This window comes from Lampetra fluviatilis, chromosome 61 (genome assembly GCF_964198595.1).
Source record: "Lampetra fluviatilis chromosome 61, kcLamFluv1.1, whole genome shotgun sequence".
NCBI lineage: Eukaryota > Metazoa > Chordata > Hyperoartia > Petromyzontiformes > Petromyzontidae > Lampetra > Lampetra fluviatilis.
This window is the reverse complement of record NC_136335.1, coordinates 4,566,333-4,576,255: the sequence shown is the minus strand read 5'-3', so window position 1 is coordinate 4,576,255 and position 9,923 is coordinate 4,566,333. Positions and strand designations below refer to the sequence as shown.

At 54.3% G+C, this 9,923-nt stretch overlaps 1 protein-coding gene across 1 annotated transcript in view; it reads right to left on the bottom strand.

Moving 5' to 3' along the window:
- The window catches only part of LOC144951213 (dopamine beta-hydroxylase-like), a 36,913-nt gene that overhangs the window by 4,635 nt on the left and 22,355 nt on the right, over window positions 1-9,923 (bottom strand). The window contains exons 9-10 of the mRNA XM_078881362.1: window positions 7,423-7,569; window positions 1,337-1,375 (exon numbers count right to left, since the gene is read on the bottom strand). Of these exons, the coding sequence (XP_078737488.1) occupies window positions 1,337-1,375; window positions 7,423-7,569 (186 nt within the window). The remainder of the gene's footprint in view (window positions 1-1,336; window positions 1,376-7,422; window positions 7,570-9,923) is intronic.

Here is a 9,923-nt window from a genome sequence, read left to right as displayed (position 1 = left end):
TGAGGGGGGATGGGGGAGGGTGAGGGGTGAGGGTGAGGGGGGAGGGTGAGGGGGGAGGGTGAGGGGGGAGGGTGAGGGGGGAGGGTGAGAGGGGAGGGTGAGGGGGGAGGGTGAGGGGGAGGGTGAGGGGGGAGAGAGGGGGGAGGGTGAGGGGGGAGAGAGGGGGGAGGGGGGGAGGGTGAGGGGGGAGAGGGGAGGGTGAGGGGGGAGGGTGAGGGGGGAGGGTGAGGGGGGAGGGTGAGGGGGGAGGGTGAGGGGGGAGGGTGAGAGGGGAGGGTGAGGGGGGAGGGTGAGGGGGAGGGTGAGGGGGGAGAGAGGGGGGAGGGTGAGGGGGGAGAGAGGGGGGAGGGGGGAGGGTGAGGGGGGAGAGGGGAGGGTGAGGGGGGAGGGTGAGGGGGGAGGGTGAGGGGGGAGGGTGAGGGGGAAGGGTGAGGGGGGAGGGTGAGGGGGGAGGGGGGAGGGTGAGGGGGAGGGTGAGGGGGGAGAGAGGGGGGAGGGTGAGGGGGGAGGGTGAGGGGGGAGGGTGAGGGGGGAGGGTGAGGGGGGAGGGTGAGGGGTGAGGGGGGAGGGTGAGGGGGGATGGGGGAGGGTGAGGGGGGAGGGTGAGGGGGGAGGGTGAGGGGGGATGGGGGAGGGTGAGGGGGGAGGGTGAGGGGGGAGGGTGAGGGGGGAGGGTGAGGAGGGATGGGGGAGGGTGAGGGGGGAGGGTGAGGGGGGATGGGGGAGGGTGAGGGGGGAGGGTGAGGGGGGAGGGTGAGGGGGGATGGGGGAGGGTGAGGGGGGAGGGTGAGGGGGGATGGGGGAGGGTGAGGGGGGAGGGTGAGGGGGGAGGGTGAGGGGGGAGGGTGAGGAGCCATTGAAAGGTGAGGAGTTCAGGGTGACGGTTGAGGGGCCGTCTATAAATGACGTCACGCGATTTTGGACGATTTTGACCCTCCCCCCCCTCGTCACTCGGCGTCACAAAAAGTCAGACCCCCCCTCAAATATGACGTCACAAAGTTCTGCCCCCCCCCCCTCCCAAAAAAATATGAAACGCGCTTCAAATCGCTTTAAACTATTGTCATTGTAGTGCGTATTTAATGTGGCGCTGCACTCGGATGTTGTAGGAGTGTTGTTATAACATTTAGTGTTGTTATAACAATTCTATATTTATTTAAAGTTGCGCATTTTCATTGGACGTCATATTTCTCACCCCCCCCCCCTCGTCACACATCGTCACAAATGTCTGACCCTCCCCATAGGTGCGTGACGTCATTTATGGACGGCCCCTGAGTGGTGAAGGGTGAGGAGGGGAGGGGTAATTAGCGGGAGGTGAGTGAGGGGTGACGTCACTCACCGGCAGCACGAGTAGCGGTGGGGTCAGGGGTCGGATCTCCTGGGAAGGGAATAGGGTCAGAGGTCACTGAGTAAGGTTTAGAGCCTGCCGCTAGCACAGCCTCTCTACTCCTAGCCCAGCCCCTCTGCTCCTAGCCCAGCCCCTCTGCTCCTAGCCCAGCCCCACTGCCCCTAGCCCAGCCCCTCTGCTCCTAGCCCAGCCCCTCTGCTCCTAGCCCAGCCCCTCTGCTCCTAGCCCAGCCCCTCTGCTCCTAGCCCAGCCCCACTGCCCCTAGCCCAGCCCCTCTGCTCCTAGCCCAGCCCCTCTGCTCCTAGCCCAGCCCCACTGCCCTAGCCCAGCCCCTCTGCTCCTAGCCCAGCCCCTCTGCTCCTAGCCCAGCCCCTCTGCCCCTAGCCCAGCCCCTCTGCTCCTAGCCCAGCCCCTCTGCTCCTAGCCCAGCCCCACTGCCCCTAGCCCAGCCCCTCTGCTCCTAGCCCAGCCCCTCTGCTCCTAGCCCAGCCCCACTGCCCCTAGCCCAGCCCCTCTGCTCCTAGCCCAGCCCCTCTGCTCCTAGCCCAGCCCCTCTGCTCCTAGCCCAGCCCCTCTGCTCCTAGCCCAGCCCCTCTGCCCCTAGCCCAGCCCCTCTGCCCCTAGCCCAGCCCCTCTGCTCCTAGCCCAGCCCCTCTGCCCCTAGCCCAGCCCCTCTGCTCCTAGCCCAGCCCCTCTGCTCCTAGCCCAGCCCCACTGCCCCTAGCCCAGCCCCTCTGCTCCTAGCCCAGCCCCTCTGCTCCTAGCCCAGCCCCACTGCCCCTAGCCCAGCCCCTCTACTCCTAGCCCAGCCCCTCTGCCCCTAGCCCAGCCCCACTGCTCCTAGACCAGCCCCTCTACCCCTAGCCCAGCCCCTCTGCTCCTAGCCCAGCCCCTCTGCCCCTAGCCCAGCCCCTCTGCCCCTAGCCCAGCCCCTCTGCTCCTAGCCCAGCCCCACTGCCCCTAGCCCAGCCCCTCTGCTCCTAGCCCAGCCCCTCTGCTCCTACCCCAGCCCCTCTGCCCCTAGCCCAGCCCGTCTGCTCCTAGCCCAGCCCCACTGCCCCTAGCCCAGCCCATAGCCCAGCCCCTCTGCTCCTAGCCCTGCCACTGCCCCTATCTCTGTAGCTATTTCTAGATTTGAAGCTTTCGTGACTGCAAAGATTCATACTCTTAGGTTTGTTCGGTAAAGTCACGTAGGTAAAAAAAGTAAAATTAAAATTAATAAAAGTAATAATAAAAATAAAATAAAATAGTAAATCACGACGTTTCGGAGGCAACACAAGTCTCCGTCATCAGGTGGGTCCGTCACAGCCAGATTTGGAGGAGGGGGGGAGGGGCTTATCTGAATGTGGTAGCCAATGAATGGAACGTATTTGGGGGGGAGGGCGGGGCTACAAGAGAACAACAGGTTCACATGCTAAAGGTGCACATGCTGAAGGTGCACATGTTAAGGGTGCACATGCTAAGGGTGCACATGCTAAGGGTGCACATGCTAAAGGTGCACATGCTAAGGGTGCACATGCTAAGGGTGCACATGCTGAAGGTGCACATGCTAAGGGTGCACATGCTAAGGGTGCACATGCTAAAGGTGCACATGCTAAAGCTGCACATGCTAAGGGTGCACATGCTGAAGGTGCACATGCTAAGGTTGCACATGCTAAGGGTGCACATGCTAAAGGTGCACATGCTAAAGGTGCACATGCTAAGCGTGCACATGCTAGAGGTGCACATGCTAAAGGTGCACATGCTAAGGGTGCACATGCTAAAGGTGCACATGCTAAAGGTGCACATGCTAAGGGTGCACATGCTAGAGGTGCACATGCTAAAGGTGCACATGCTAAGGGTGCACATGCTAAGGGTGCACATGCTAAAGGTGCACATGCTAAGGGTGCACATGCTAAGGGTGCACATGCTAGAGGTGCACATGCTAAAGGTGCACATGCTAAAGGTGCACATGCTAAGGGTGCACATGCTAAGGGTGCACATGCTAGAGGTGCACATGCTAAAGGTGCACATGCTAAGGGTGCACATGCTAAAGGTGCACATGCTAAGGGTGCACATGCTAAGGGTGCACATGCTGAAGGTGCACATGCTAAAGGTGCACATGCTAAAGCTGCACATGCTAAGGGTGCACATTCTGAAGGTGCACATGCTAAGGGTGCACATGCTAAGGGTGCACATGCTAAGGGTGCACATGCTAAGGGTGCACATGCTAAGCGTGCACATGCTAGAGGTGCACATGCTAAAGGTGCACATGCTAAGGGTGCACATGCTAAAGGTGCACATGCTAAGGGTGCACATGCTAAAGGTGCACATGCTAAGGGTGCACATGCTAAAGGTACACATGCTAAGGGTGCACATGCTAAAGGTGCACATGCTAGAGGTGCACATGCTAAGGGTGCACATGCTAAAGGTGCACATGCTAAAGGTGCACATGCTAAGGGTGCACATGCTAAAGGTGCATATTCTAAAGGTGCACATGCTAAGGGTGCACATGCTAAGGGTGCACAAGCTAAAGGTGCACATGCTAAGGGTGCACATGCTAAGGGTGCACATTCTAGAGGTGCACATGCTAAAGTTGCACATGCTAAGGGTGCACATGCTAAGGGTGCACATGCTAAAGGTGCACATGCTAAGAGTGCACATGCTAGAGGTGCACATGCTAGAGGTGCACATGCTAAGGGTGCACATGCTAAATGGTGCACATGCTAAAGGTGCACATGCTAAGGGTGCACATGCTAAAGGTGCACATGCTAAGGGTGCACATGCTAAAGGTGCACATGCTAAGGGTGCACATGCTAAAGGTGCACATGCTAAAGGTGCACATGCTAAAGGTGCACATGCTAAGGGTGCACATGCTAGAGGTGCACATGCTAAAGGTGCACATGCTAAAGGTGCACATGCTAAAGGTGCACATGCTAAGGGTGCACATGCTAGAGGTGCACATGCTAAGGGTGCACATGCTAAAGGTGCACATGCTAAGGGTGCACATGCTAAGGGTGCACATTCTAGAGGTGCACATGCTAAAGTTGCACATGCTAAGGGTGCACATGCTAAGGGTGCACATGCTAAAGGTGCACATGCTAAGAGTGCACATGCTAGAGGTGCACATGCTAGAGGTGCACATGCTAAGGGTGCACATGCTAAATGGTGCACATGCTAAAGGTGCACATGCTAAGGGTGCACATGCTAAAGGTGCACATGCTAAGGGTGCACATGCTAAAGGTGCACATGCTAAGGGTGCACATGCTAAAGGTGCACATGCTAAAGGTGCACATGCTAAAGGTGCACATGCTAAGGGTGCACATGCTAGAGGTGCACATGCTAAAGGTGCACATGCTAAAGGTGCACATGCTAAGGGTGCACATGCTAGAGGTGCACATGCTAAGGGTGCACATGCTAGAGGTGCACATGCTAAAGGTGCACATGCTAAGGGTGCACATGCTAGAGGTGCACATGCTAAGGGTGCACATGCTAAAGGTGCACATGCTAAGGTTGCACATGCTGAAGGTGCACATGCTAAGGGTGCACATGCTAAAGGTGCACATGCTAAGGGTGCACATGCTAAAGGTGCACATGCTAAGGGTACACATGCTAAGGGTGCACATGCTAAGGGTGCACATGCTAAAGGTGCACATGCTAGAGGTGCACATGCTAAATGTGCACGTGCTAAAGGTGCACATGCTAAAGGTGCACATGCTAAGGGTGCACATGCTAAGGGTGCGCATGCTAAGGGTGCACATGCTAAAGGTGCACATGCTAAGGGTGGACATGCTAGAGGTGCACATGCTAAAAGTGCACATGCTAAAGGTGCACATGCTAAGGGTGCGCATGCTAAGGGTGCACATGCTAAAGGTGCACATGCTAAAGGTGCACATGCTAAAGGTGCACATGCTAAGGGTGCACATGCTAAGGGTGCACATGCTAAGGGTGGACATGCTAAGGGTGCACATGCTAAGGGTGGACATGCTAAAGGTGCACATGCTAAGGGTGCACATGCTAAGGGTGCACATGCTAAGGGTGCACATGCTAAAGGTGCACATGCCAAGGGTGCACATGCTAAAGGTGCACATGCTAAGGGTGCACATGCTAAGGGTGCACATGCTAAAGGTGCACATGCTAAGGGTGCACATGCTAAAGGTGCACATGCTAAGGGTGCACATGCTAAGGGTGCACATGCTAAAGGTGCACATGCTAAAGGTGCACATGCTAAGGGTGCACATGCTAAAGGTGCACATGCTAAGGGTGCACATGCTAAGGGTGCACATGCTAAGGGTGCACATGCTAAGGGTGCACATGCTAAAGCTGCACATGCTAAGGGTGGACATGCTAAGGGTGCACATGCTAAGGGTGCACATGCTAAGGGTGCACATGCTAAGGGTGCACATGCTAAGGGTGCACATGCTAAGGGTGCACATGCTAAAGCTGCACATGCTAAGGGTGGACATGCTAAGGGTGCACATGCTAAGGGTGCACATGCTAAAGGTGCACATGCTAAGGGTGCACATGCTAAGGGTGCACATGCTAAGGGTGCACATGCTAAGGGTGCACATGCTAAAGCTGCACATGCTAAGGGTGGACATGCTAAGGGTGCACATGCTAAGGGTGCACATGCTAAAGGTGCACATGCTAAGGGTGCACATGCTAAGGGTGCACATGCTAAGGGTGCACATGCTAAGGGTGCACATGCTAAGGGTGCACATGCTAAGGGTGCACATGCTAGAAGAGAACGGCACTGTGCATGTTGTTCTACCCAGTGTTGGTGACAATCCAAATACAAAAAAGAAGAGTGCTGTTAAACGCTGGGGATGTTAACGCTCGGTGAAGTAGAATAGTACCTGTGGCTATTATCCCTGCCCCGTGCTGTGCGTGTAGTGTAGGTACCTCCAGGCTGTAGTGTGGGCACCTGCAGGCTGTAGCTGTAGTGTGTTTACCTGCAGGCTGTAGTGTAGGTACCTGCAGGCTGTAGTGTGTGTACCTGCAGGCTGTAGCTGTAGTGTGTTTACCTGCAGGCTGTAGTGTGGGTACCTGCAGGCTGTAGTGTGGGTACCTGCAGGCTGTAGTGTGGGTACCTGCAGGCTGTAGTGTGGGTACCTGCAGGCTGTAGTGTGGGTACCTGCAGGCTGTAGTGTGGGTACCTGCAGGCTGTAAGTACCTGCAGGCTGTAGTGTGGGTACCTGCAGGCTGTAGTGTGGGTACCTGCAGGCTGTAGTGTGGGTACCTGCAGGCTGTAAGTACCTGCAGGCTGTAGGTACCTGCAGGCTGTAGGTACCTGCAGGCTGTAGGTACCTGCAGGCTGTAGGTACCTGTAGTGTAGGTACCTGCAGGCTGTAGGTACCTGCAGGCTGTAGGTACCTGCAGGCTGTAGGTACCTGCAGGCTGTAGGTACCTGCAGGCTGTGTGTACCTGTAGTGCAGGTACCTGTAGTGTAGGTACCTGCAGGCTGTAGGTACCTGTAGTGTAGGTACCTGCAGGCTGTGTGTACCTGTAGTGCAGGTACCTGTAGTGTAGGTACCTGCAGGCTGTAGGTACCTGCAGGCTGTGTGTACCTGTAGTGTAGGTACCTGCAGGCTGTAGGTACCTGCAGGCTGTGTGTACCTGTAGTGTAGGTACCTGTAGTGTAGGTACCTGCAGGCTGTGTGTACCTGTAGTGTAGGTACCTGTAGTGTAGGTACCTGCAGGCTGTAGGTACCTGCAGGCTGTAGGTACCTGCAGGCTGTAGGTACCTGCAGGCTGTAGGTACCTGCAGGCTGTAGGTACCTGCAGGCTGTAGTGTAGGTACCTGCAGGCTGTAGTGTGTGTACCTGCAGGCTGTAGTGTAGGTACCTGCAGGCTGTAGGTACCTGCAGGCTGTAGTGTAGGTACCTGCAGGCTGTAGTGTGTGTACCTGCAGGCTGTAGTGTAGGTACCTGCAGGCTGTAGTGTAGGTACCTGCAGGCTGTAGTGTAGGTACCTGCAGGCTGTAGGTACCTGCAGGCTGTAGTGTAGGTACCTGCAGGCTGTAGTGTGTGTACCTGCAGGCTGTAGTGTAGGTACCTGCAGGCTGTAGTGTAGGTACCTGCAGGCTGTAGTGTAGGTACCTGCAGGCTGGCGCTGTAGTGTGGGTCTGCGTCGAGGACTCGCGGCTCGCCGCTGCCGTTGTGCAGCAGCCAGGTGCTCACCGCCACGCCCGCCAGGTGCGTGTGCAGCTGGCTGGCGAACACGCGCACCCCGTCACGTGGCAGGGCCTGCGAACGGAGAGGGGCCGTCCATATATGACGTCACCCGATTTAGGACGATTTTTGGACGATTTTTGACCACCCCCCCCCCCTTCCCCCCCCCCCCCCGCTTGTCACACGGCGTCACAAAAAGTCAGACCGCTACTCAAATATGACGTTACAAAGCTCTACACGTGTAGTAGTAGCTACATATGTAGTAATAGCTGCTACACGTGTAGTAGTAGCTACATATGTAGTAGTAGCTGCTACACGTGTAGTAGTAGCTACATATGTAGTAGTAGCTACTACACGTGTAGTAGTAGCTACATATGTAGTAGTAGCTACTACTACACGTGTAGTAGTAGCTACATATGTAGTAGTAGTTACTACTACACGTGTAGTAGTAGCTACATATGTAGTAGTAGCTACTACTACACGTGTAGTAGTAGCTACACATGTAGTAGTAGCTACTACTACACGTGTAGTAGTAGCTACACATGTAGTAGTAGCTACTACTACACGTGTAGTAGTAGCTACATATGTAGTAGTAGCTACTACTACACGTGTAGTAGTAGCTACATATGTAGTAGTAGCTACTACTACACGTGTAGTAGTAGCTACATATGTAGTAGTAGCTACTACTACACGTGTAGTAGTAGCTACATATGTAGTAGTAGCTACTACTACACGTGTAGTAGTAGCTACATATGTAGTAGTAGCTACTACTACACGTGTAGTAGTAGCTACATATGTAGTAGTAGCTACTACTACACGTGTAGTAGTAGCTACATATGTAGTAGTATCTACTACTACACGTGTAGTAGTAGCTACATATGTAGTAGTAGCTACTACTACACGTGTAGTAGTAGCTACATATGTAGTAGTAGCTGCTACACGTGTAGTAGTAGCTACATATGTAGTAGTAGCTACTACTACACGTGTAGTAGTAGCTACAGATGTAGTAGTAGCTACTACACGTGTAGTAGTAGCTACATATGTAGTAGTAGCTACTACACGTGTAGTAGTAGCTACATATGTAGTAATAGCTGCTACACGTGTAGTAGTAGCTACATATGTAGTAGTAGCTGCTACACGTGTAGTAGTAGCTGCTACACGTGTAGTAGTAGCTACATATGTAGTAGTAGCTACTACTACACGTGTAGTAGTAGCTACATATGTAGTAGTAGCTGCTACACGTGTAGTAGTAGCTGCTACACGTGTAGTAGTAGCTACATATGTAGTAGTAGCTACTACTACACGTGTAGTAGTAACTACTACTACATATGTAGCTACTATTACACGTGTAGTAGTAGCTACATATGTAGTAGTAGCTACTACTACACGTGTAGTAGTAGCTACACGTGTAGTAGTAGTAGCTACTACTACACGTGTAATAGTAGCTACATATGTAGTAGTAGTTACTACTACAACTCTATACCACAGTGAGTGGTTGTGAGTGTCCTGGGTTCGATTCCCTCCCACGGCGACCATCGCCATTGGCGATTATCTGAATCGGTCCTGGGCCTCTGATTGGTCAGAATCTGAATATTTATTGAGACTGGAGGAATCCGATGATCTACAAAGGGGCCGTACATAAATGACGTCACGCGATTTTGGACGATTTTTGACGTCCCAAGAAGTCAGACCCCCCCAAATATGACGTCACAAAGCTCTGCCCCCCAAAAAAAAAGAAAACATGCTTCAAATCGCTTTAAACTATTGTTGTCATTGTAGTGCGCGTTTAATGTGGCGCTGCACTCTGATGTTGTAGGAGAAAACATTTATTAAGAAGTCTATTTAATTAAGTAGAACGTGTTGTCTGTATTCATTTAAAGTTGCGCATTTTGATGTGACGTCACATTTCTCAACCCCCTCCCCTCCCCCCCTAGGTGCGTGACGTCATTTATGGACGGCCCCTTATCCCGTGTGATGGGACTTTGTAGGAGAAACGTTGAGATTTATAAAGGGCACGGCGTGACCAATACGGTCTGAGCTGGCCTCTAATAAAGTAGGGGGCACTGACAAGGGGTTCATAGGGGTTCATAGGGGTTCATAGGGGTTCATAGGGGTTCATAGGGGAATGCATCCGTGACACGGCCTCCTTGGCTCCCTCACTGTGCCCTCGTGTCTCCGTGACCCCGAGCCCCGAGTCTCTCTCCCCGTGATGACCCGTGACCCCACTTCACTCTCTCCCCGTGACCCCCCGTGACCCCACTTCTCTCTCTCCCCGTGACCCCACTTCACTCTCTCCCCATGACCCCCCCGTAACCCCACTTCACTCTCTCCCCATGTCCCCGTGTCTCCCCGTGACCCCCCCCCCGTGAACCCGTGTCTCCCCATGACCCCCCGTGACCCCACTTCACTCTCTCCCCGTGACCCCGTGT